This window comes from Athene cunicularia, assembly GCF_003259725.1.
Source record: "Athene cunicularia isolate RWA chromosome 9 unlocalized genomic scaffold, athCun1 chr9_part1, whole genome shotgun sequence".
In the NCBI taxonomy this organism is placed as follows: Eukaryota; Metazoa; Chordata; class Aves; order Strigiformes; family Strigidae; genus Athene; species Athene cunicularia.
The window spans coordinates 14,350,267-14,377,410 of NW_020799110.1; the positions used below are offsets into that span (position 1 = coordinate 14,350,267).

At 50.2% G+C, this 27,144-nt stretch overlaps 2 protein-coding genes across 5 annotated transcripts in view; both read right to left on the reverse strand.

Annotated features, from left to right (window-relative positions):
- On the reverse strand, positions 1 to 15,541 carry TMEM44 (transmembrane protein 44). 4 transcript variants are annotated; one of them, XM_026854859.1, is made up of 11 exons: positions 12,884 to 15,441; positions 12,660 to 12,783; positions 12,304 to 12,436; positions 11,864 to 12,030; positions 11,308 to 11,394; positions 10,853 to 11,023; positions 10,600 to 10,725; positions 10,027 to 10,131; positions 9,563 to 9,721; positions 6,711 to 6,867; positions 5,455 to 6,171 (listed from the first exon to the last, which is right to left on the reverse strand). In XM_026854859.1, exons 1-10 carry the CDS (start codon positions 13,264 to 13,266, stop codon positions 6,721 to 6,723), a joined length of 1,602 nt encoding a protein of 533 aa, XP_026710660.1. In that variant the 5' UTR covers positions 13,267 to 15,441; the 3' UTR covers positions 5,455 to 6,171; positions 6,711 to 6,720. The 4 variants fall into 4 exon arrangements, with proteins under 4 accessions (XP_026710659.1, XP_026710660.1, XP_026710655.1 ...); XM_026854854.1 differs by lacking the exon at positions 11,864 to 12,030 and having other exon boundaries at positions 10,853 to 11,394; positions 12,884 to 14,355; positions 15,436 to 15,541; XM_026854857.1 differs by lacking the exon at positions 11,864 to 12,030 and having other exon boundaries at positions 10,853 to 11,394; positions 12,304 to 12,397.
- The window catches only part of LSG1 (large 60S subunit nuclear export GTPase 1), an 11,961-nt gene continuing 346 nt past the window's right edge, over positions 15,530 to 27,144 (reverse strand). The window contains exons 2-13 of the mRNA XM_026854991.1: positions 26,879 to 27,056; positions 26,272 to 26,358; positions 25,323 to 25,409; positions 23,246 to 23,306; positions 22,389 to 22,565; positions 20,702 to 21,127; positions 20,313 to 20,414; positions 19,385 to 19,528; positions 18,951 to 19,074; positions 18,220 to 18,299; positions 17,394 to 17,567; positions 15,530 to 16,073 (exon numbers count right to left, since the gene is read on the reverse strand). Of these exons, the coding sequence (XP_026710792.1) occupies positions 15,894 to 16,073; positions 17,394 to 17,567; positions 18,220 to 18,299; positions 18,951 to 19,074; positions 19,385 to 19,528; positions 20,313 to 20,414; positions 20,702 to 21,127; positions 22,389 to 22,565; positions 23,246 to 23,306; positions 25,323 to 25,409; positions 26,272 to 26,358; positions 26,879 to 27,056 (1,820 nt within the window). The 3' untranslated portion in view covers positions 15,530 to 15,893. The remainder of the gene's footprint in view (positions 16,074 to 17,393; positions 17,568 to 18,219; positions 18,300 to 18,950; positions 19,075 to 19,384; positions 19,529 to 20,312; positions 20,415 to 20,701; positions 21,128 to 22,388; positions 22,566 to 23,245; positions 23,307 to 25,322; positions 25,410 to 26,271; positions 26,359 to 26,878; positions 27,057 to 27,144) is intronic.

A 27,144-nucleotide genomic window follows, 5' to 3' on the forward strand; every position in this document is an offset into this window, starting at 1 on the left:
CTCCAGCCTTTCCTCAGCAACAGCTGGGCCTGGAGATAGCACCAGGAAAAAGTTCAGGAGGACAGTCACTCGCTGACAAGAGCCAGGTTTTTCCATGCCCGGCCACGGTAGCATGGTGACAGAGCTCAGCAGTGCTGCAGCCTGACAGAAATGGGCAGGTTTGGGCTTTCTCCTTCCCCCAGCCCATGCCAGAAAATGGTTTCCCCCGACTCTTCCTTCCACAGCTCAGCAGGGTAGCAGCTCCAAAGACACCACTTCTAAGCAGTAGCTAATGCTGAACAAGAAGCTGCTGGATCCTTTCCATCATCCCTTGCCCTCTGGGGTCCTTTCTTTTCCATCTGTAAGGTATTAGCATAAGAAATGACTAATTACCTTTGCAGCTCCACCCTAACAAAGCAAGCTCATCTGCCTCCTCAGGACAGGTCATGCCCTGACAAACATCTGGCTGCTTAATTGCTCCAGACACTTCTTGGGTCTCTGCAGACAGCAGGGCATGAGGAGACAAGTGCTGAGTAGTTTTGGGGTGAAGCAGCTTTCAAGTCCCTGCCCTGGACTGAACAAATGGCAACATGCTCTTGGCGGTTGGGAAACCCAAAGGGAGAACTGTGGAAGGAAGAGGGGTGCTTCTGTGACAATACGTCCCACCTGCTCACATATGCGTGCCAAGGAAGGCACCCATGTGTACATGTCTCTGCACTCCATCCAGGCTTCCCGCAGCCTTCCCGCCAGCGGCACAGCACAGGCTGATGGAAACCTCTCCAAAGGGCTGTGTCTGTGGAGAGGACGTTCTTGGGGCCCTTGAGGGCTTCATCCAAGTCATTTGGCCACACTTCTCCAGCAGCTATGCCTGACACCCAGGACTGGGCTGGTCCCTCCTTCCCTCCTGTCCACAGCTACAAAACTGGCAGAGATGAATATCCCCCTTCACGGCCAAAGCAGGTGACCTCAAGTCACCCTGTGGAACAGAGGACACCCAGCAAACGTACTGAAACCACTAGATCTGCCCAAACCTGACCTGGTGCAAGCCCTGTCCCCAGCCAGGCTGGTGATGTCTGCTGAGCACAGCATCCCCTGTGCACCTCTCAGGGAGGGGGAGCCAAGCAGCCAGATGCAGCTGCAGCCCCTCAGGAAAAGCCTCCTCCAAAGCTGCGCCCACTCAGAGCATTCCCACCCTGGCCATTGTTTTGGGAATGGCTGGAAAATGTCAGCAGGGCTCTGGGTGCGGGTGGGGGGTCAGGAAAAAGGAAAAGATGATGATTAGATTTTTTTTTTAAATCAGCCAATAAATTATATTAACTTTTCCATTGACCTTTTGTCGGGTCACATTATCAGACTGGTGAATATGGTTCATGAAGATAGTATTATGCTCAGATTTCAAACTGTGCAGAAAGTGCATCCCAAGCAATATGCCAAAATGGAAACATTGGCTCCGCTGGAGGGGTGTGCTGCTCATTACCCTCCTGAGGAAGGCCAGATCCAGTCCCTACAAATATTTTATATATATATTATAATTTCCGAGGGAGGCTGGGGATTTCATAAGGTCTGGCTTTGTAAATGGTGCCATTTACTGCTTTCTTCTTGAGATTATGGTGGCATTGGAGCTGCCTGCAGGGGGACCAGCTTGCAGCAGGAAGCAGATATCGCCTTCCTGCCCGTGCTTGGCCAACAAGCCATCGTGCTGACTGCTGGGAACGGGCAACTTTCCTCGGCCAGGGCATGAACACTGGCCTCACACCATGATGCCACATTTAGGACACGATAAAGTTCAAAGCACAGGAGGGAAGAGGGTGTGAGGGTGCACCTGCATGCACTGGGTGCCTGCAAGGGTAAAGGGGAGCACTGATGATCCTGGCAGCCCTTGCCTCAGGCAGGTTTACCAGGTGTTGGCAGGACTGCAGCATTGTGCCGCATCATATCAGCTCCGTATCATGAAGCCAGCGGCAACAGCTCCTTCTGCAGCCATGGCACCTTCCAGGAGTGCCAGCAGGGAGCAGGGAGCGTGCCAGCCCATGGGAGCCAGCATGACCCTGCTGACCCTGGGGATGTCCTGGTTCTCAGGTCTCAGAGAGCCACTTTACCCTTTTGGACTGTGGGCCCGGCCCAGACAGAGGCCTCCTCTCACCCCCTGCCAGCCCAGCAAGGACAAAATTAGCCTCCCCTGCCTGTGTGCCGGGTAGAAGAGCCACAATTGTATCTCAGGAAAGCATTATTGTACTCCACTAGCCCTATCTTATCAGGGAAAGGAAAATGGGACTTTGACAAATTGCCTCTGTCACAGCCGGGGTAAGCACATGATTTTCAGTAATCGCCCACCCTGGCTGCAGCACTGCCATGGCCACTATTGTTCCCGGCCCGGTGCTGCGCCATGTGGGGTCTGGGCAGCCGCGACCCTCCTGAAGGTGACAGCGCACACAGGGCCTCGGCCACGCTGGCTTTGGCTGCACCCTGTACATTGTGTTTGCAGGTGGGGATCCAGTTGAAGTTAGATTGATCCCTTTATCAGGAGCCTTCAAGTGCTGATAAGGTGACATCACCCCGGAGCAGAGCGGGGACTTGAACTCTTTTGCAGGGGGAGATGGTTATCAGGGGCTCTTGGCAGGGCTGAGCTCGCTCTTCAGCCCTGCAGCTGGAAGCAGAGCCACCCTCTGAGCCTCTGACACGATAGGAAGGATTTGTTTTGCTTTGCACAATGGCTGCTCAGATCCTGTCCAACAGTGGTGCCGAGAGCAGTGAAGGACACTTCAAAGGCACTCAGCTTCACACTGCCATGGCACAGGGATCCAGCGTGGCCAGTGGCCATCCTGCCCCTGGCACACTCAGCCTGACCCCAGGGGCAGCTCAGTCCCTGAAACACCAGCTGCAACAAGAGGCACGTGGTTCCCAGTCCCAAGGCAAAGAGGATCATCACCTGAAGAGTTTATGTCATCTCACCTGGAAGCCCAAGAGCATCCCACAAGCCCATCTCTCCCTGCTGGGAGGAGAGCTGGTCATTCCTGCCTTCTCTCCGCTCCTTGCTGCTGCAAGGCCACCTGGGGACCATCCCCAGCAGGGCCGGGAGGGCTGAGAGAACCTCCTGATTGGGTCCAGATACCCCACAAACCACATCCCCTGGCAGAGCAGGGAGCAGCAGCTGCTTGGCTCACCTCTGCCACAAGCCACAGGGCAGAAGACCCAAAAGACAGTTGTGATGGCTACTGGGACAGCCAGCACAAGCCCACAATGATGTCCCATGGGGGACGCCTGTCCAGTCTGCTCAGTTCACCTGCCTCGAGGGGTAACAGCACAGGGGCCATGCTGGGAGCATACAGCAAACCTCATTGCTTTGTAACGCGTAGCTGCAGCAGGTCTGGCCTGGCAGCAGTGCTGAGAACACTCGGGGACTCTCTGCATTGGGAAAACCTCTTCACCCTGACACGTGTGACTGGTTGTTGGTGGTGTGATCCCTATCAGAGGTGCTGGTGCCAGTGGTAGCTCCCCAAATACCCCAGCAGAAGCACCCAGTGAGGACTACAGGGAGCAGGCATAGAGGGAACAGCAAACTGCGCTGCACAGATGTTACAGGGCTTTGTGCCCATTTTTACTCTGCTGCCAGGTCCTGCTTCCCAAGGCAGGATGAAGGTGCCTCAAGCTCACAACCGTCCGATCAAAGATGCTGCTGTCCCAATTCCTGCACGTCTCCCCATGCCTACATCTCAGCCCTCCCCTTTCCAGAGCTGGGCCATCAGTGTAAAACTAAAGGGGCAAAAAAACAGGTGGACTGAATACAAGATCTGAAAGGGCTGAGACCACTGATCTCCCCTTGCTGCACCCCAGGGCAGAGAGCAAGTGCAGCCACCATGGAGCTGCAAACCACAGTAATGTGTGATGTGCCCAAGCCCCAGCACCTTCCAGTGCAGCTCCTCTTTTTGCTCGGGTCCCTGAAGCCTGAAACTTCCCTATCCACAGCCTAAGCAAATACCATCACACCCTGTGCAGCTCCCATCACTGGACCCCCCATGAGAAGAAAGCAGGCGCTGCCCAGCCGGGCACAGCACCAGTCCCACTGTTGTCTGAAGTTCAACTGTTCATGACGGGACAGCAGAGCAGCCCTTGGGGCAGACCAGAGGCTCACGTTTGGGACCAAAGCAGATCAGGGCAGCCCAGGTGACCTCCTGCAACCCACCCTGCCGCTCCCAGCAGCCACAGCCCGGGGGCTTCCTGAGCCAGAGGGGCAGCCCTGGCCTGCCTCCCTGAACTCCTCTCATCATTCATCCAAGTGTCACTACCCAAAATAGCCCATAATTATTTCCGCAGTTAATCTGGGCCTTCTGTGAGCCTGCAGGCTATAAGCTGAGTTTGTCTCTGGCCAGCTTCATTTCAGACCTCCCTGTCCCTGTACTCTGAGACACAGCAGAAGCACTCATTCTTTCTTTTCCTCTGCTGTCCTGATGGTACCCACCCCATCACAGCCCTCTTTGGGACATGACACCTCTTCAGAGACTCACCTCCATCTTACTCAAATGCCATCCATGCCCCTCGTTCCTTGTGGCCTGCATAGCTCCAGGCACTTTGGGGAATGCCCAGCACAGTACACACACCGACAGGGCAGATTCACTTGCAGCCCTTGCCCTAGCAGCTCCCAGACAGCACTGTGGTCCCATGACCAGCCTCCTCCCTGTCCCTGACCCCACCACTCTGCCATGCAATACAGCCTGTCACTCTGTCCACCAGCCACTTAGCAGTGTTAGACCCTTTCAACACATTCCACCACCAGCTTTGTGATGTTCATACACTCATCCACTAGCAAACATTGTGGCCTCCCCTTCCTCAGCTCTTCCAGAGCATTTAAAGTAAGATTGTTTCTTGTCAGTGCATAAATGAAGGACACGGATGGTCCCATGGGATGGAACAGGAGCAGGCCAGGTTACCTGTTGCTTCAAGGCTCATTGCAAAGCATCGCAAACACTGCTGCCCGCTGCGCACCCGGGCGACAGCCACGCAGGCTGCCTGTGCCTCAGCAGTTCGGGAAATCCTGGCTCAGGCAGACATCCTCCTGCGCTTTAGAAAGCGGCTGAGGTGCCCACCCCACCGTCTGTAGCGGAGACTTTTGTTTCACTTCAGGTTATCTTATCGCCATAGGAAAGGCAATACAGCAGAAGAATTTCCTTTCCTTTATGTTTCCAGCCTTTCCATTGTCTGGCATCTGGATTTCTGAGCGTCGCCACTCCGCAATTCACTCAGGCCTTTGGAAACATGAATGCAGGCACTTATCAGCAGGAGCTCTGCAAAGGCTCCTTTTGCTGCTGCAGGCAAACCAGGCAGGGTCTGGGTGCCCCGGGGCTAAGCCTCAGCAGTTAAGGAGACAACAGGCATTTTCCAGTGCCAGAGGCAGGTGCCAGCTCAGCCATTCTCCTGGAGGGATGGCCACTTCAGGCACCATAGCTTGATGAGACTTGACCATGACAGACACCGTGGTCTCCCATTTCTTTCTTCCTTCCAGTTTATTTAGCTGAAGCAGAACCCAGAGGCCAGGGCAGGATATGTGCCATTGGGAAGGAGGGACAGCTACAAGCCACCAGCACCACAGAAAAGATTGTGGAAGACAGTGTCAGCCCAGGTCTATAGCAAAGGCTCTTCCCCTGATGTGCTCCTTGTAGGAGCCACCACCACCCATTCTAGGGCAAGAGCTAAGCTCCAGCTGCAGGGAGCAAGTTGTGCTCTCCACCACTCTCCTGTGCAGGAAGATCTTCTCTTCCCCTGTGCTCTGTAACAGAAAGGAGCAGGAGAGCAGCCAGGCAAGTCCCCATCCTGGATCCTCTTGCTCCAGCCGAGTGTCCAGGCCACCCAGGGCTTCCCCTCCAGCATCCTGGGGCTGGGGCAGCAGGGCACAGCACATGGGTTTGAAAGACACAGATGATGTTTGAGACAAACCAGTACTTCATGTGCAACAAATCCTTCACTGTGGGCTGCAGTGTCCTGGGGGAGCTGCAGCCTCACCCGTGCTAACATGGCCCAATGCACTTGAACGTGCCCAAACTAGTTGCTCACTCCTGACCTTTCAATGGGTTCCTATGTTTCTTCAGCTTCTTCTGGTCTACACCCAATACATTGAGTCACAAAATCATCCCAGGGCAAGAAATTCACCTCCACAATGCAGGAACTGGCAGCACTCTCCTTTCCAGCAGCCAGCACCTGCCAGGCAGACCACAAGCAATGGGTCAGTCCTCCAAATGTAGCACTTAAGACATATATAACCTTCCAGGTAGGTTTCTGTCTTGCTGGTCCCTGGGTTGCAGTGCTAGTTCAACAGGCCAGGAAGCATGGCAGCCACCAGCAGGAAGGCACAGTGGGGACTGTCCCTCTCTCCTGCCTCACTGGGCAGTTCAGCACGCTTGGATTCCAGAGTCTGCAGACCATGACTGGGAAGGGCTTGTAACCCCAGTGCTGGGGAAAACACCACCCCAACCAAAAGAGGAGACTGCTGGGTTTAAACCCAGCCATGAGGCTGCACCTCTCCCACAGCCCCAATTCCAGGGAGTGCAGCCAAAAGTGGCATGGAAGGGGGATCTCCACACCCTTTTGCAGCAGGACAAGGGTGAAAGGACATGCTGGAAGCTGTCACTCCTCCACCCAGGCAGTGCTCTGGGCACAGCATGGCATGGCAGCCTCTGATGGCACCCCAGAGCTTATCACCTCTCCCAGGCCCAGGAGAGCCCTGAGGAATCAATCACCTTCTGCTGTTTACTGCTTGCTCAGACGGGAGGATGGGTGCTCGGGGCATCTTGAAGGGGTTGCAGGTTGTGCGAAGGTGCCTGGGCACAGCACAGAGCAAGGCTGAGCAGCAAGGCTGGGCTGGCTCCACTGCACCATCACGTCTTCAAAGTCCCACTGTGAAGAGAAAGGAGCAAGCAGTGCCACAGTTGGGTGCAAGGGAGCCCCAGGCAGCACTGCTCCCTGAGGCAGCAGGCACAGGATCTGCACCACCTCTTTCCAGAAAGGGGAACTGGTTACGTCTGAAACTAGAATGCATCTAGTTCTCTCTTTCACCGCGACAACGCAAGCAAAACTCAAAGCAGAACAATGCTGGTTTCCATTTTTCTCATGTGTTTCCCTCCCTGCCCAGGCAACATGAGGAGATTGCTCAGGCACACATGGAGCAGTGGCTGAGTGACACGTGGAGTGTATCAAGAGAGAGAGAGAATCCGTTTTCCCTGGGACCCACACAGCAACAGCTCCTGAGCATCCCCCTGCACTGCCATGAGCACAGCCAGTTCTGAGAGCCACCGAGCAGAGACAGCTCATGTTAAAAACCTTGTGAAGCCTCAAATGAAGCTTGGGCAGGCTCACCAGTGCCAGCCAACACAAAGGGGCTCTGCAGAGGCTTCCAGCTTCCCTTTGCTCTGTGGAGGCAGAAAAAGCCTGGCTAGACTGCAGGAACTTCCCATCAGGGAGACAACGATGTTTCTGTTTCTTTGCCTCAACTGCGGGGCCCGGGATTAGAGAGGGACACTGCCAGGAGGGCAAACACAAGTCTGCTCCACCCAGCAAGTGCAGCCCTCCCGCCCAGACACCACTCATGGGACAGACCCTTTTCCCACAGATGCAGCAATAAAAAACACTAGGGCAGAGTTCCTCTGAGTCAGGAGCAGTTTCTTTTCCTCTTGTCCTCACCACGACCTCTCTTCATGTCCCAAGAGGTTTTGGGTACCTCAAGCATTTAGCCCTGGAGGGATTGTACTCTGAGGCACCCTGGGCACGCAGCTGCTCCCTGCGTCTTTCCCAACAGCCCAGTGGTATTTTTCCCCAATATTTTTGCTGCAAAAAGGAAAAAAAACAAACAAACCAACCAACCCACACCTCAAGAAAAAAGCTGGACTAGAGCCACCACGCAGCAGGGGTAGAGCACAGAGCTGCTCCTCACAGATATGTGGGGTAGAGGAACATGCTGGGGCTGGGCAAGTCCATAAAGCTCACAAGAACAGGAAAGGAGGTGTGAGCAGAAGGGGGGGGAGGCAAACTGCTTCTTACTTTAAAGCAACAGTTTCAGGATAATCAGGATAATTAGGAAAGAGCTGCTTAACTTCGGTAGAAACAGCCTGAGAGGGCCTGGATGCAGCTCCTCGCTTGCCAGGGCAAGAGCCGCTTTTCCCACTACGGCTCTCTTGACCATCTTGTGCGCAGGCTGGCTGGAAACGGTGAGATCGTGTGGCAGCCTGCAGGGGTGCATGTGGGGGGAGGCCCTGGGGACCTGCACCTCTGCTGGGATCCCTGACTGGAACAGGACCCAAACCTGCTGAGCTGGGGACGCCTGCCTGCAGCCAGGGCTGATCCCCCTCTGCCTTGGAAAGGCCGGCCCCTAATGGCAGGAGAGAAGGATTTCAGCCTCCTCCAGAGAAGTAACGAAGTATTTTTGGACCAGGCAGTGACTGCAGAAAGCTGACGAGATATATAAGTGGCAGCCCCATGCAGGTGCAAAGGTCATCATCTCACACATAGTTGAGCCAAGACATCACAAAAAGATCAGAGACACCTGACCCTGACAGCCACAGGGAGTAGTCTGCAGTAGGGTGACAGACAGGACTTTTTTGTGTACTGCTGGCTCTGCCAAGCTGAGGGAAGTGAAGTTCGTACCTCACCTGCCATGGACTGCAATGATAGAAGAGCCACAGCACCCCAGGGCAGAGCAGCTCGGGGATTGGCAGTCAGTGAGCACATCCTGGCATCCCACTCGCTTGCTCACCCACGATGCTTCCTTTTTCAGGGACAGAGTAAAAAACACTGCTCTCCCACAAAACAGACTCTGCAAAGCACGTTTTCTAGTAGATGGATGGCCTAGGCAGCAGCTCTGACATGCAACAGCAAGTCTTGTGTGTGAAGGACAGCCCCAGCCTTCTGGGCCTCCAGGTCAGTACTGGTGCCAGCGTTGCACCAGGGTGACCTGCACTGAAACTCTCTTGCAGCCAACAGCAGCAGCCTGAGTAGAAAAAGTCCTTAGAAGAAACTAAGCAAGACTACCAAGGAGGTAGCAGGCAAGCTCTGGAAGGGTACAAGTCTTGCCCCTCTCCTGATTAATAAAACTCTGCTAACTAGTAGACACACAAAAAAAGAAAAAGTCCAATATAACACCACTGAGAGGAGCCCTGTGAAATCCCCTCACTTCACAGCAGCTTCTCTGCAGGACCATGTCAACTACAGCTGAGAGTAAAATGACCTTTGAGTGAGCCTGGGACAGCCTGGAGCTCATCCTGGCTCCAGCCTTTTCAGGAGCAGCAATGGATGGGGACGCCCCAGGCGGGCAGGCAAGGCTGAGAGCAGGGCTGGCACACTTGTGCAAGGGGATGCAGAGATGCTGTGGCGGTCACCCACACCTTGGCAGAACAAGCGAGTCTCCACACTCTTTTTTTGAACTCTGCTCTGCAGAGCAGCCTGTGTGCCTCAGCAGTATCCCGGGCATTGCTCTGGGATGGATCTGTCTGAACAGGGCTCTAGACCCATCTCTGGAACCAGGGCTGTCACCTTATGGGGTAGATGCCTTAATGTACATGCTGCAGCAGGGCAGAGCCCCAAAGGAAAAGGCACTGACCTCGAGCTCTGAGTTGATGGAGGTAGCATCAGAGGAGCTGGGTGAGGAGAGCCCAGAGTGCAGGGCTGGGAGTGGGGGGCAGGTCAGGGGCTGTGGCGGCACAGGGCCTGCTGCACCCATCTGTGCCTCCCCGGGCAGCCTTGCCATGCCGTGGCCAGTCTGGTAGGCAACAGAAAGCAAGAGGAGGACATCAAAGGGAGACATCACTGGGGACAGCACCAAAACCCAGCAGTCTCAGTATGTACACAGCACCTCGGGACTCACATTGCAACAGCATCTGCAAGCTGCTGGCCTCTCCCTGCCGTACAAGACAGCAAGGCAGATGCATCCACTCCCCCAAATCTGGGCATACACCCCAAATCCATCTGCAGAGAGCTCATTCTCTGCCAGAGGTGCAAGAGCATTCCTGACCCCATAGATCCTGCCCCACCCCCGGGGGGTGCACTGAGGCCTGGCACTCTCACCTGCTGCACCAGCCTGATCATCAGGTCTAAGCAGTGGCTGGCTGCCACCATCCTGGGTGCAGACCTAGGCTTTGGAAACATGTTGAGCGGGGCCCACTTTGCAGCCTGCAAAGGAGAGTGTGACACATCAGCTACAACCAGGAGAGCTGCACCCATGCCACAGCCTGCATCCAGGGGCACAGCTCCCATCCCCATCCAACAGCAGTACCGCTCCAGCCACACCACGAACTGGGGACCTGGGTGGGTGAAGGGTAGTGCTGAGCTGACACATCTGGGTCCTTTTGCCAGATCCTCCCCACCAGCCTCCCCCCTTGCAACAACCACTGGGGCTGAGGGAGCATCTAGGAGCTGCACACCAGTGCCAAGCTGCTGCCAGGGAATTGCATGTGGCCCTGTGGCGAGGGTGATTTTCCCAGTGCCAGCCATGCCCTGCAGCATGCTGATGCTCCGTGCCCCTCCTCCATGGGGCCCCGGCCCCCAGCATCCCTCCACCCTACCCTGGGGAGACAGAGCAGTAACACTGCTGAGCAGGGCAGCTCTCCTTTATGCCCTTCAATCAGATAGAAAAAAAACCTCTTCTTCCTCTGCTCTTCTGTCATCTTCCTCTCTCTCTCCAGCCAAAAGGGCCCAGGCATCAGGGACCTCTGGTACAAGCTGCTGGCCCATCTGGCTCTTGGCCATGCAGGTGACAAACAGGAGCTGAACCCCCATTAAGGGTATTTCTGGAGTGACAGCGGCCCCCTGCCCATGCCAGTCCCACAGCCCAGGCACCATCCACCTCCATGTCCCAGCCGAGAATCCCGGGAGAGAAGCTGAGAAAGGATACAGCCATGTCCAGTGCAGCTGAGCCCAGGGCGATCAGGAGCCAGGGCAGGGCCCTCAGGATGTGCCCAGGCTGCTGGTCACGGGCGACAATCGCTGCTGCGTAGAGGACGCCGGCTGTGGCCGAGCAGAGGGTGGCCCACAGCCACCTCCGTGTACACGGCTTCCCCCTGCACTGAGCAGCCCAGAGCCTGTTTTGAAGCCATAGACCCCGTCCCCAGCTGGGGACACCACCACAGCCAGCATGGGGACCTTGCACCCTGCTGGGAAGGGGGCTGCTGTGCCAAACCCTGCAGCTGCCCTGAGGGCTGAACAGCCAGGAGGGGCTGTGAAGGGGGCACGGGCACCCCGCATCCCCCCCACGGCTTTTGCAAGGGGTTGCAGGAGTCACCATCATGGTTGAGAAGCCCTGCCTGGGACTGGGGGGCATAAAGGCAGCCATACCATACAGATACTTACTGCTCTGGAGAGTGTGGGGGTCCTGACTATGAGGGCAAGGAGGGCAGAGAGCAGTCCCAGGACAAAGCCCAGGGCTTCCCTGTTGTCCTAAGGGAGGGAGAAGAAACAGGGGAGGCAAAGGAACACCTCCATCCCAGCCTGCCCAGAGAAGGGGTCTGGAGAGGACCCAGCACCCATCTCCCGGCAGAAGCCCTGTCCACACCACCCCAGTCAGCTGCTCCAGACCCCCCTGATGATCCCAAGGACTTCATTCCACTCCTGCCAGCCCAGAAGTGCTGCAATGTGGAGGGGCTGCCTCTCCCAGCCCCCACCCCCTGAGCTGCAGTGCCTGGGGTGGGTCTTGGGGGACCAAAGAGCACCCCTGGATGAGCCTTGGCACCCCAGGGAAACAAAGCTCTGGGAAGTGAAGACACCAGCTTGGGCAGTGCCAGGGTGGCAAAGGGGAAAATCCAATCAAAGCAAACCCACCGGTGCTGAGCCTGGCAGCTGCCTGTGCTCACCCAGGCTCTGCCTGCTGCCCACCCAGCCCTGGGGGAACGATGAGGGGGCAGCTCACCTCGAACACGGCCCCAAGCAGCCTCCGCTGGGCTCCCCTGAGCCGCTCCCGGGACAGCCGGGGTCCAGGCACCAGCAGAGACCTGCCAGCACCCAGGGACAGGGGCAGGGTGAGGGCGAGCAGACCATCCCGCAGCTGCTGCCTCCTCCGCCGGCAGAGGGGCAGACCTGCGTGGGACACAGGCTCACTTTCAGGGCATCATCCTCAGGTCAGATTTTGCCCCATCCTGCCCTTGTGGGCTGCACTAGATCCCCCACAGCAGGGGCTACCCAGCCACCCCCTGCTCACCCAGGGCACCATGCCACTACCCCAGGTGCTGCTGTTCCCAAGGTGCCCATGCCAGGCTGCCCAGCAGGGGCAGAGTGCTCCCAAAGCCCTCAGCTCAGAGCAGGCTGCCACCAACCTGCACCCATGGCAAGGAGGGGTACCTCTGCACACACCTGCTAGCCTCTGGGACTCAGGCAAGCACAGGGGGAAGAGGGTAAGCAGGAAGCAGATGAGGTCAGTCACAGCCATGTAGGCACCTGTGAGGATCTGGAGAGAGACACGACAGCACAAGGAGGCTGAACCTCTCTGAAATGCAAAACCTCAGGGAGCAGCTCACAGGCCCCCATGCAAGGGGCTGCATTTGCCACACTGTCTTGAGCCAGGCTGCCAAAATTCATCCTCTCCAGGCCCAGCACCCCAGGGCAGGAGAGCAGCACCTCTGCCAGGCAGGTGTGGGTGCCACAGCCACAGCAGAGGCTGGGCAGGGTGAAGGGGGGTGTCCCCACCCCACCACACGGAGTTTGCCCACCTGGATGTTGAGCTGGCTGGCGAGCAGCGCTCCGACTGTGTTGCAGATGTGGCCCAGGAAGCTGTACAGGAGGCAAAGGATGGACGCCTGCTGCCGGCCCTGCCCCGGGCACCCGCAGGACAGCCTAAGGCAGAGGGACAGGCTGCTCCAGCCACGCTCGGCACTGCGGGATGTCAGAGCAGAGCAGCCCCACAGCCTCCCGCAGCCCAGCCCCAGGGAGTTACAGCAAACGGGAGGTGATCCAGCACAGTGCAGCCAGTGTCCAGAGCCCCCAGGACACGCAGACCAGCTCCCCAGCCAGGCAAGACGCTGGCCAGGCAGCAGAGCCACTGTGTCCCACGGGCAGCGTCCCCTGCATGGCTGGCTCCGAGCGTCTCTGGGCAGGGAGTGCCACCACAGGCTGCCAGCACTGCCCCGCAGGTGCAGCACCCAGCATCACCCTCCACCCACGGAACAGCACCCAGCAGCTCCCCTGGGGCAGAAAGCACCACATGCTGCTGGGAGCGGACTCCTGGTCAGACTGAGGCTCCCTAAACAGGGCAGAAGAGACCTGGAGAAGAATGGCAGCTCCAGCTTTTGCCCTGCAGGGAGGAGAATTGTAGTTCATGATGCAAGCACGAGGTATTGTAACAGGGAAGTTCAGCTTCAAACCATATCCCCAACTGGCTCTGTGTTTCTGCTGCAGGTAACAACAGCCAGGAAAACAACTGCCTGCACTACAAAGCAAAGTCTCCTAAAGGGGAGGCAGACCGCTGGGGAGCCGAAAGTGCTGCTGATCCCAGAAAACAGACTGGAGCTGGTCACACCCACACACTCCCCCTACACGCACAAGGCTCTTGAAGAAAACGGCACTCAAAAATGAAAACTTGCCTTCTGCAGAAGGCAACAGGAGCAGCCGAGAGGCTCATTCAGCAGGTGGCTAGGGCAAAGCACAATGTCTCCTTTGTGCAGGCTTCTGACAACAGAGCAGTCCCCACACTGCCTCACGCCTGCCAGCTGCTCCTGTGCGCTGTACCGAGTTGTCAACACGGCCCGGCCGGCATTCCCCAGCAAGGGTAGGGCAGGGCGGATGCTGTTCAGCAACAGACCAAGCCACCACAGGAAAGCATTAATTTAACCACGGTCCTCGCCGGTTTGCCCACTGCTCAATAGCAGCATCAAATATTAACAAGCCTTTATGTCCACAACTCCCGTTTATGATCCCTCTATCGATGCAAGAGTCCTTTAGCACAGGGAGAAGCAATGTGCATTTAACAAACCTGAGCAAATGTTATTTGCTCAGTTGTATTTACACTACCCTCCATTCATTCATGCAAACACTTCAAGTGGTTCAGCAGGTCTTGTGGCCAAAGGTTTCTGCAAGTAACAAGCAGAGTCATCCCAAGCCTCTGACCCTGGGGATTTCTGTTATTCACTAGATTTGGAAGGGACTATACCAGGGCACAGCCTGTCCAGTAAGGAAGCTGATAGAGACCCAGCTAGCAGGAAAGGGCTGAAAATGCAATGAAAAAAGCTCAGTACGTGCAATACGAATGAAGAATTTAAAAAGCTTTGAAAGGAAAGAAATAGGATAGGAAAAAAATATTTAAAAACTGCAATTATGGATACCCCACCTTCAATTTGACAGGTAATAGCTTTACATAAGACAGGCCAAAAAGAAATGGGTGCTTTTGAGCAATTAGGTCCCTAAAGTATTCTGAGGGACAAAAGCAGAAACCATCCCTCCAAGGAGGATGGGGAAGCTTGATCAGAGACCAATTTGGCTAGGGCACAACCTCTTCAGGAAAAAAAGGCAAAAATCATCTTCTCTAAGAGAGCCAGATTAAATAGTCTCTCCTGAGAATCTACTTTCTGCTATGGTACACTGACTTAAAATACCATTGACCCTTCAGTATAATTATGGTTTAGCTTTACAGGTGGCAGGGAAGTATCTTCCCTCCAGTGATACAATTAAGAACTTTAAAGCAGGGTCTCCAGGGGAAGCAGGAGCCAAGGCAAGGGCTCTGCTGTCAGGGGACCCTCCACACATGCAGTGCAAATTGGCTCTACAGGACAAGCACAAAAAGGGTCACAAAGCCAAAACCAGCTTGGTTGCACACCCCACTTCTGCTGTGGCTTTGCTCAGTAGTTGCTTTCATCTCTCCATCTACACTTAAGGCCTGGAAAGTACAAAATTACAAGGCAGAAATCCCTTTTTTAGTATCAGAGACCAGTGTCATCTGTTACTCTGCTTTACCACCTAAAAACAAAGCACAACTTGTCTTTGCGAGACTTTCCAGTCCTATCATTACTCCCTGTGCTGGATGAGGAATGAAGAGCACTGACCAAGTGCACATATTTTCTCAGCAGGGCAACCAGGGACTAAGTCTCACTTAAGTCTGAACCTAAGTGAGTACAGTCTTTTTAGCATCAAATACTAATGTACTCATTAAAATCTGCTATTATTACACTTCTGTGACTAGGTCAATGCATGATAGGTCAGTGAGACAGAACATGACACCATATAGGAAATAAAATATCAAATATATTCAAGGACAAATTAGCACCATATTTTTGGCCAGTCACACAGAGCTAAGGTTTTAAAATATCAATGGGAAGTCACACCGAAAAACAACTGATACTAGCTCAGTGTGAAGGACAAAAAAAGCAGCATTTTCCTAGCATGGTGTGCTCTGCTCTGCCTGAAGCTAGGAAATAGGGAGTAATTTCAGTACTGGGATCTACAGAATAGGGCTGGTATAGCAGAGAAGGAAGAGGGCAATAAAGATCCTCTTACCTCACTAAAGTGTTCTGTCAAATCAACAAAGAAGCTTTAAAAAAAAAAAAAGATGAGCAATAGTGTCGCAATGTAACAAACATCACTCATTGAAATTCAACTCTTTAAAGATTTTAGTCAGTTTTACAGGGATTGTTTTGATCCCAACAGCTATAAAATACATCCTTTAAGGAAGGAAAAAGCATTCCCACACAGCTCCATCTGCTCCCAGTGAAAGGATGTTTCAGCAGCAGTCAAACATCTGGGCTGGCTTCCAGATAACACAAATGGGCAGGTCTCTTTTATTCTCAGAGGGGATGAGCTCCAACTGTCAGAGACCACTCTTATCCTGTGCTCAGGCCCATCCATAGCACAGAACTCCCAGGTGAGCTAGCGATGCCCACTTATCCCCCCTGCCAGTTCAAGCCTGCAGGACAGTGCAGTCCCTGCCCTGGAAAGGCCAGATGCCTGTGCCACAGCTAAGCCTCCAGGTGCTTAGTGATCCTGCGAATTTTCTCCTTCTTGTTCCTGTTTCCGTGTTTTTTCCAGGGCTTTCCTACCACATTCCCAGGATTGAGTGTAGTCACAGGCACGAGGCCACTGCCGGGCCGGTATCCCATTGCAGCCCGGACCCCCTTCATCAGGGCACGAACGTTCTCCTGGAAGAGGAGACATAATCAGCAGTGACTGATGTTTCCCACAAGGAACTGCAACATGTTAATAATACCAGACACAGGCAAGCTCAAACCCATCAAGACCTGCTCAACCCCCAGAGCTCCAGAGTTGCAGGAAAGGTCACACCATGCAGCTGAGTCAAAGCCTGCCAGCAGGCTCCAGCTCTGTCTGCAGCCATGCCTTGCTGCGCCAGGTCCTCAGGGTCTACCACTACAAGCAGAGGCAGAGCACTGACGGGACACCGAGCTCCAACAGACATTAGCTACAGTGCTAGGATTGATTCTGAGTCTCTGCTTTGCATACCACAAATTGTCTTTGCAAATAAATCTGGCATCTGTGACAGCCAGAGACTAAAATAACTTGCTCAAGTCTGGAGTCTGGGTAGCACTGCTGGGGCTCACAGCTCGTGACAGCACTTTGGGCAGCCAGAGGAAGAGTCTGGTAATCCCAAAAATTCTTTTCACATCTTAGTTTTCCAAAACGCTCACTGTTTTTTTGAAAAGGGCCTGAATTCTTGTTTCAAAACACAAGACTATCTTTAGCTGTGCTGAAACAAATACTGTTTGTATCCAGCTAACCAAGCAGAATGGATCACACTATCTGATCCATTCTCTTCACTGCTAAACACCCTGCTTTGATCCTTGTCAGGTATGCAGACTTAATCAGTTATGGGTTTGACATTTCATTACAAGTCATTAATAAATTTTTTCAGTAGTGTAGGGTCAAAACAGAACCCTCCATGAACTAACAAGAAGCACAGAAGTTAAGAGAAACTCCCATTTTCCACTTTGTGAGATTTCTCAATTAGATTTTAAATCACGGTCTTTTCATCTGATTTCAGATTCTGAGTCAAAACCATGCAGTACTAAATCAGTTGTCTTAATGCAGCATATCATGACCCTTTAATATGTCATCCTGAGAAAGTAAAGTTAGTTTGAAGGACCTGTTAGTCCAAAACCATGTTCCTTGTTGGTTGTCTCACACTCCAGCCTCCTTCCTTGTCTGTCTTCCCAGTCACTCTCCTCTATGCTCAAGATTGATGTTAGGCCCATGATGATGGGGGTCACCCCGCTGACCTTTTAAAAGTCGACTATGCACACCTCATTAGCTATCTTTCAGTCACCTAGGACATTCCCAGTGATTTAGGAGATAATAAAAAGAACAGAACACTCTCGGGTAGAAAGTACTTGCAGATGCCAATGACATATAACACTATTAACTCAACCCAGTACTCCTCCATCCTCCAAGCTATTTTTCCAGTAACTATGACACACCAGTGCTGCTGTAAAAACACCAGAATTTACCTGGTGGAAAAATGTTTTGTCCACTACATTTTCAATTTGTTTTGCTTTGGTATTCTTCTCAGGCTTCACCTGTCCACTGGCCTGCACGGTTCTGCTCTCTGGACATCTTTGATGCTGGTGCTGAAAATCATTTGGGTCAATGCCAGGAGGTGGATGGCAATACAGCAGTTTCCCCTGTGAAAGCAACAGAATACAGTTACTACCAGAAAAAACCCCAAAAGCCTCAGAGATGCCCGGAGAGGAATGAAAACACTCCAGAGCTAAGAGCAGCGCTGGATGTCCAGGGGCTCACACCACCAGACTATCAGTATACTTAATTTCTCCTCCCAGGCAACAACTGGCTTGATTTCTAAGTTAAAGGGCCATTCAACCTCTACTTCAAAGCACCATTTCCAGCTATGAACACAGTGCAAAACTCCGAGGAGTACTGGAGGATAATATTAAGAAATACTCAACAATAAGTTGCTGAGGTGCTGTAGAAGCACACAGTATTATAACACTCAGATCTACAGTCTTGAGTGTCAAATACTGGTCTAACTACACACAATGGGTTTGTTTCCTGAATATCTGCTGCCTGTTTTAGAGATAGGATAATTTATTTAGCTGTCACCTTATTTTTAAGCAATCATCTTTTTAAGAGTAACCAGCTTGAGAAATTCCATTTATTCTTTTAAAACATAAAATTAGCCCAATTTAAAGAGTTTTTTAATATAAGGCAATTTTATCCAGAGATATAGAATTCACTTCATTGTATCCTTCATGCTCCAGTGAAGCCTTCAATTCACCACCTAGCAGGAAAGAAAACCCAGATGTAAGTAGAACTTACATTGACATAGTCTTTTAACACATATCGAGCTGATCTCGGCTGATCTGGCTGTCCATGTGCTGTCATAAAGCCTCTCATATCTAGAAGACAAATCCAAAGTACATTCTGTGTCAGTTCAACAAGAGAATTAACACATTCTTCTCTGCTGCCTAACTGCACATTTGTATCCTTTCTCAAAAATACTCCCTTAGAAAAACGCTTCTGTTGGGGAAAGCAGGGAAAAAAGGGAACATTGCTGACTGTAGAGGGACTGCATAAGCATCTGAGCCCGAGAGGAATGATGAGAGGTGACATCTGCCTATCACCAGAAAACCTGCTGGTTTTTTATTTTTATTTTATATTTTAAGGCCAGAGAAGATTAACTGCATCAGAGAATCAGACAGGGGAGATAAACCTTCACTGCATTCTTCAAAGTCTAATTCAAGACTCAGTTGATGGAAGGTATCTGAGATCATCACACCACACTACACAGACTGGCAGGGCACTTCAACATCCTCAACACAATCACTAACGTCCGGCAGACAAAACTTGCAAAGCACGTCTACAACACACACACACATGAGATCAGCTGTTAACAAAGACCCTTCCTGAGAGGCAGGGGCAAGTCCTAATGGGGAGGTTCAATGCATGACAAACTGGAGGTGGGCCTAACTATTTAAAGTTCTCCTAAGGCTGTATTCAGGACCAAGCACACAGCATAGGCAATAGGTTTTAAAGGGATCATCACTCACATCCATATGCTGTTAGCAGCTCTTCAGCTGTTGGCTTTCGATCTGGATCCTCATCTTCCCTTGGCCTTATGATATTTATTCCATAGGTTGCTTCCAAAATGTTTCGTGGGATATGCTGGCAAACGTAAGCTAGTGAAGGAAACCACCTGGTGATTTTCAGCTACACAAGTAATCTTCCCCTAGTCACTTCAAGAGCACACATTAAGAATGACTTTGGATTTTGTCACAAACTAGAAAAATGAATGCAAGTCTGACAAGACAAAATTGAAATGAGATGGGGAGAGACCAGCGTAGCAGGGCTGTTTTATCCAATGCGTGTCCCCACTGCCCTCAACACATGAGCACGTGTGCCCCTGTCAGGGCTGGAACGTGCTGCATGCATACTCCAGATCCAATGCTTGCAGACACTCTCACAAACCCCATGCAAAGGATATTAAAGAAACAGGTGGGACATGGTCCCTCATCTGGTCTATAGGCAGAATTCCAGAACAAATCATTTCTGCCTTGGTAGAGATGAAAGATGGCATCACCAGACCAGGGCAATCACATAGGCACAGGCCAGGCTCCACATACAGCGTCTATACAATAAATAACCGATGAGTTCACCAAGGCAAGTCAGTGTCCATGGAGGTAAAAGGGAAAAAAAAAAAAGTCAAATGCATAGATGGAACAAGAATGCAAATGAGAATAAGCAGAAATTCTACTAACAGAGACATCTGCCCTGCTGGCCCCAGCCAAGGAATTAAGGAAATCCTATGTGGAAGACAGCAGAGCACTTCCAAGGTTCATAAATAAAGTGTCCAGATGGGGGCAGCAAGATCTTCAGCTCTCCAATCTGATGGGAGAGGAGAAAGCACTCCAGAAATCTTTACCTATGTTGGACCTTTTAAAACAGGTAGGAGATTGCACAAGTACAAATCCCTCAATGCTCATTATAGGATTGGAGTTCCTACCTCAAAATGAAGAGCTTGATCTATATGAAAATGGTTGCTGTGAGTGTCTAATTATGCCACAACTGCAGACAAGGATGGTTTGAAAGCTTGACATTAGCTATTCAGAGGAGTACTCGCTTCTCAGAGGTTCTCTGCTCATGACTGGTGTTGAAAAAAGAAAGGCCAAGCTACTTAAATAAAATCAGGAGATGGAAAATATCTCTCATTGCACAACAGTTCTCATGAGCGACACTCAAACTGTAGCAAGAGTCTGGAAGCAAGAACTATAGTTCCAAAATTATATACCCACCCCTCTCCAGTCTAAACTCTACTGAGTCCACTTAGTTACAACTAGTTCATAATGAAGCTCTCTTTCACTAGGGGAAATAAAAAATAAAATTAAAATAACAACGTTTTTTGTTAGCAATACCTGAAAGTGTTTTGTACGGCCTGGCGTAGCAGACACTGACACCTTCTTATTTCCAAGGATTGTGTTGATGGTTGAACTTTTGCCAACATTAGGGTAACCCACCTAGATGACAAAATGGAATGGTAACGGACAGGGCGACATCAGAAGACTGGCAGAGCTCTAACGAAAAAGTACTGCAACAAAAAGTACTAAATAAAGTAAGCAGCAGGGAACACTGAACTCCAGGAACTTCAGAATTAATCTTTGCACAAAACCATCAGTGATTTGTGCTTGCCAGTTTTTTCCCACTTACAAGAAGCCAGACCACATGATGAATTTTCCCCCTGGAAGCCATACAGAATTAAAATTTAGGTTAAGCAAGTTCCAGTTAAGCACAAAGTCCAACTCACCAGCCCAACATTTACTTCCCCATCCTTCACCCTCGGTCCATTGTGCATGGTTTTGAATATCTCCAGCAGCTCATTTCTCTGTACCAGATGGCTGAAGTTCCTGATGTTCTTGTTCTGCTCCTGCACTACATGGTGCTGCAGTGCAACATCAGTCCTGCTTTCTATCCTCTCTGGGGCAACAGCATTTACTTTGTCCCCGCCTTCATCTTCAGAACAGGTTTGCCAGGCCTCCTCTTCATCATCTTCACAGTCTTCATATTCATCACTACTGTCATCATCACTAACCAGAACTTGATTTACAGTTTGCAAAGCACTGCCTATCGATGTGCTTTCTGCACTGTCTTGTGCTGTGTTATCATCTTCTTGACTGGAGCTTTCATCCTCAGAATCACTTGGGTCCTCTGCTACATCTTCAGTGTCTAGTTCCTGTGTGGACAGTATTTTCATAGGTGAAATGTAAGGACAACACTAAGTCTTGCTGTTGACTGCAGCTGCTGCAGTGCAGTCATCTGTGTTTTCATCAGCCACATCCCAAGGAATGACAATTCACTGCTTACATCACACAGGGTTTTTAGGGGTCTTAAGTAGGATGTAGAAACAACTAGCCTGTTTTAGGAGCATGACAAAACTATTCCAGGAGGGATTGTCAGCTTCATTGTGAAGTCATTAGAGATTTCTTCCCAGAAGCACAACTCTGAATACACGCACACACACAGCAGCAGCAGAGCCCAGCAAAATTTTTTTTTAAATTATCAAGTGTTCCTAGTAATAGGAACAAATGGAAGTTTTTCACAATGTTCAGAACACAAAGCCATTTTGTTTCAGATCTAAATATTTCATTAAAATAATTTCAAGCTGTCTTGTTTTCAGTCTAACTCTACATTTCTTCCCTGCAAACAGTTCACATTCAAGAGAAAGACTTTCTCCTAACAGTAGTATTTTGATCATTCTTTTTAAAAAAGAAAACAGAACTAACAGCCTCAGTCTTGCTTTTAAATCAATCTGTAAAAACATTTTATTATTCAAGGACTGTAAACCAGCTGAACAGCGCAGGTATTTTTGGAGGGAAATATAGGATATTCCATAGCTGAATAGCAATGGCTGTAACTGATGAGCCCAGTAAAACCTGAAAGCAACAGCTACTGATAACACATAACTTGAGGCAGCAGCACAGTTTGTTCCACTGGACAAAGAAAGGCCCTCGGATACTTTAGTTTCTCTAAGAAACAACTCTCATCCCTGGGAGAGAAAAATCCTCTGTAGAGATAACCACATCCCTCAAAGCATCCCTCTTGGAAAGGATTCCAATTCTGTCAATGAGTTAAGAGTTTGCAAACAGATCTACAGAGGCTGTTTCTGTAGTTCTTCATCAGTAGCCTTAAGGAAGAAATTTGCATTCTAGTTTAGTATTATTTATCATGTCATTAACCTTGAAAGAGAAACTGCAAGCACTATGAACAGCAACTGAATGGTGTACCACCTTTTTCACCATTTTACTCTCCTCACTTTTGTCTCCAATCATTAAAATGCTGGTTTAGAGCTGTATAGGTCTTTAGAATAATCCTTCCCTGAGACAAGGACTGTGCCTTTCCTAGAAAGGTGCTCAGGCATATCACAAGCATAACTGCAAAGCAAGTTATCAGAGGTAACCAGCGCATGCTCAGCTTGAACTGGTCATCTACAGTACCTTTGTTTCTCCAGACAGCCGTCTGCACTCTGCCAGAGCTGACCAGAACACCACCTTGACACCCTCCTTCTCAAAGAACTGTGCCCAAGCAGCCCGCTGCTCCTCACTCAGCAAATCTGCTTTGTTTATCAGGATCATGTTCTCCTTGTCGCTGCCAACTTCCTTAACATAACTTTCCTGAAGAAAACAAGAGAAGGATCACTTTGTACTCTGGTTTGGACTCCTCCTCCCTGCAAGGTGATAACAGAGCAGCAAGACAAGTTACCCCATCCAGCTCCACCTGAGTGTAGCTAAGTTTGCCATCCCCTGGGCTAGATGAAACTGGTGTTTAGCAGACAGCTACTAGAACAAATTGGATCATGCAGCTACTGCAGTACAGACTGTTTCTGGTCACCCATGCAAACACCTTGTCGGCTTAGAGCTACAACAAGATATGTCAGCACCTCATAGCAGGAACCCCTAAGATCAACTATTTGAGCAATTTCATATCTCACTGATGCAGTGTTCTATAGTCCATCATCACAAAGCTGTTACTTCAATAACTCTTGATCCTTCACTTTCAGCACAGTAATCCTCACCCATTTTTTTTCCCACTATGCTTCTAAACAGAACAATTCCTTTAAGTGTGGACACTTCTAGTGGGTAACGAGGAGTGATACGATATCTGCAAGATAACGTCTGCAGACCCGCTTCTAAATCCACAAAACCACGAAGTATCAAAAAACACTGAACAAAAGTAATTTGATGCCAGGCATGACAGTAGAACAGCTTCAAGGTTGCTGAATGTATTAAAAAATAAATCATATAAACTCTAAGAAATAAAATAAAGACAAAATTCAAGAAAGTGGTTTACTTACCAGATCTTGGCATCTAAACAGAAGGGGGTTTCTAGCATCTACTATCTGGACTACAACATCACTGCAAAAATAAAAGAAAGCCCCATAAGTATCACCTTCTTGACCTGCCTCAAAGAAAGCAGTGAGGCACAGCACATTACTCACTTTTAGGATTTGCTTGGAATTTTAACTGTTTTAACTGTATTATCGTACTAAGTACCTTTACTGAATTAACAAAGCATGTCAGCATCTCACATGCCCCAACAGAGCCATGCTTATCTATCTTTCAGAAGTGCTCAGCAGACAAGAATCAGAGTAGTGGTATTCTATCCTTTAGAATGTTAGTAAAAACTATGATAACACAACTTTATTTCTGTCTATTCTCATACCCAAACTGCAGTGAGGTGGCTACAGAGAGGAAGAAGTGATTTTCCTAGACAGCAAGATATTCTGGAATACTGTTGTCCCCTCTGCATGCAGCAAGATATACGAAGTCTCCCACAAATGACCTGAAGATTCTAAGGATTTGCTATCAGGCATTTTCAGAATTTCATTTGTGCTCTTGTCACAAAAAACACAGAACAGTGAAAGAATAGTCTTTGACTCCATGTTGCTTCCTCACACAAGTAAGGCCCTGCAAGAGTGCTTTTAGGAAACATCTTCCAAATCCAGAACCCAGGCTACCACTGCATACGTGAACAAGACTCATCAGTTCTACAAGCAAATTAAATGCCCTGGCTTCAAATACCGGAGGCACCCATGTTTGTTTTTTTCAAAAGGAGGGAGGGAAATTTAACTAGAGCCTCTTCTACTAGAACTTCTCCAGGCAGGTAATTTATTTAAAATACTGGTTGCCACATGCTGATTCTATTTGTTTGACAGGGACTTCTGTTAACAGCTTCAGAACACCACGGGTTGAATGGAAGAATTGCATGCCTCACTAGGCAGTTGGTTACATATTAAAAAAAAAAAAAAAAAAAAAAAAAAAAAAAAAAAAAAAAAAGCCTCATGGATACAAAGAGGTACTGAACAGTTACAGAAATTCAAAGATCAATATTGGAGAAAGCTGACACCGTGGGATGGGATACAGAGAAGTTACCAAATCAGATTGCTAGCAGCTAGTTTGAAGCAAATAAGAGGGGGGGAAAAAAAAAAAAAAGAGACAACAGATCAAATCATCTGGCAAAGTAAGGGACTGGACAACCTTTCCGTTCGATTCTGAGACAGCATCCTTACTCTACATGAAAAAAAAAAAAAGCTACAACAAGAACAGAAAAGCATAACACATTCCAGCCACCTCAAAACACACAATACACTCACACGACACAACATGATACCCTACAGTGGATACTCCCGACCCAGCTCTCCCCCGGCCAAAGGCCCAGCAGCACCCAGTACACAAAGCCACTTCTGTGAAAGGACCAGCTCACCATGACCTCACTGGTGAAGTATTTTTCAATTTTAGGAAAAATCAGATGAGATGATCTCAAACTTAATTACTAATGAAATTAAATGCCCCAGTCAGATTAACATAGCAGATAGCACTCCTATTATATTACAGCTCAGCAGAGCAAACAAAGCTATTTCTGTGATATGACAGGCTGTTGTCTTTTGTACACTGCTGCAATTTCTCTGCATGGCAAGAGGCCAAGGACCAAAAGGCTATTTCTTTCCCAATGTTATTTAGTTGATCTCCCTTGCCTCCTGCCCCAGAATATCAGGCTGCAACTGTGTGGTTGAGAAAGAGGGGAAAGGGTTAATCTTGGCAAAAGATCTCAAAGACACATTCTCAAAAGAGGCCTCCCACACAGTTACTGGAAGAGGCAAGAGCAGCAGCATCTGAAGAATCATCAGACTCGCAGCAAACCACCTGCAGAATCGCAGTGCTGAGAGCTGGTGTGCACCACTACGCAGATGCCTTTCTTCACATCACATTTTGATCACTTCAAAACAAAATCACTTCAATGCTAATAATAAAGCATTATTACCTATAATTGTTTTTCCTGTGCTCAGACACTTGAAGCTTGACTCAAAAGCTTCAATTCAGGAAAACACAATAAACATTACTTTTTTAAAAGTGGATAGTGATATACTTTACCTTCTTTCAATGACTCTCCAAAGTTGACGCCAGAATTCCAAGTTTCGTTCAAATGGCGTTAGAATTAACTTTTTTTCTTCCTCGAGGCTAAGGCAAAATGGAAAAAAAGACATTGTATTTGGACCACATCAGGCAGTAAGTACACCACTAGTTCTTCCTTAGATCCAGGAGGCTTTAGTTTCAGAGGGAGCTACCAAATCAGACGGATGTGGTAGGTAGTATTTCTGCTAGTTTTGCAGATAGATCAAGCACCCAGATAAACTGGTGTTAGTGGCACTGGTTCAGCAGTAAGACTTGGCTCCTGATCATACCAATGAAGAAGTGGTAAATGATGGAAAGAGCAAAAACTCATCAAAGTCCGCCTGTGAAGAGCCACAACAGCAAATCAGAAAAGTTATCCCAGCAATTATTACTCCATCAAGTACCACCTGGAAAACATAACAAATTTGGGGATGGTAGCTGAAATGGCTCTATATAACCCTTGTTTCACTGTTACCACTGCCTGAATGACTTTACTCAGGACAAGTGTGGGTTTAGCAGGCATGAACAGATACCACTGAACCTTCCAGGTCAGAAGATGCGGTGCCGGACCAGCACAAGCTATTGTACACAGGCTGGCAGCACTGCACTCTTCAGAGCAGCACTGTTGCTTTCAGAAGACACATTCACCACTTCTCCACTTGACAGACAAGAGCAGAACATCACACTCCATCCTGAAAAATTTTAACTGTAAACAGTACAAGAACATGCACACATAAAAGAGCTTTGCAAAGCTCACCACAAGGACATGTCTGGACTGTGGCTGGGATGTCCAGCCTTCCAGAACAAGTACAGATTGCTACTGACAAGACACTAATTTCATAGGTCCAGCAAGGATAAATACAATCCACCACTTCCACTGTCTCTAAATGCCACCAGCTACTCACCCAGACACAAGTGGCATACTCACTGAGCAAGCTGTCGCCTCCATTCAAGAAAGCTCTCTCTCTCCGCTTGCTTCAAGTCCTCCGCACTGGTTGTCCTATCCCAGAGCGGTCTGCAACAAGCACATTTTGGTCAGAAGTAGCAGTAAGACATTACGTTACTGAAAAAAAAATATCCATAAAGAACACAAGCACCACACATTCAGCTACAGTGAGATGGTTATGGTTCAGGCCTTTTTTCACTGTTCCTTCTAAACTCCACTAGCTGAGTCCTGTCCACAACAGATCTCACAAAGCTGTTCTCTTGAGCTAAGATTTGTAGACCATTTAAGAAGGGGGCTTCATCTCTCTGTCCACCACGCACAGAGCTCTGGAAAGGCTCAGCAGGTGGCCTGGATGCACCAGCCCCCGCAAGGCCAGGCTTTGAGCAGGAAACCTACACAATCAGGACAGGTGGGCTGGGGCTGGCAGCACCCGTGTGGCAGGCAGGCACCTGCGCAGCGGGTTACACCAGGCACCTGCAGGCCAGGTAGTCACTTCCCCAAACGCAGGGTTTTGACAAAGCAGGGGCCTGTCCCCAGGCCTGCAGCCACCCCGCAGAGGGGCACCTCGGCCCGGCGCTGCAGGACTCGCCTCCGTGGGATGCGCAGGAACTGACGGTTCTCCTCATGCAGCTGCTGGACACGCTGGGCCTCCTGGGCCGTGAGCAGGCCCGTGCGGCTCTGGGCAGACACGATCTGGATGTTCAGACGCTCTGGAGAAAGAGCGAGACCCTCACCCGACAGGCAGATGTCCCCAGCCCCGCCTGTCCCTGCCGCCCCCCAGCCCTGGCTCAGGGCCCATCCCCTGTCCCCCGATCCCGCACCCGGCCAACCCCACCGCCAGACCCTGGCCTACTC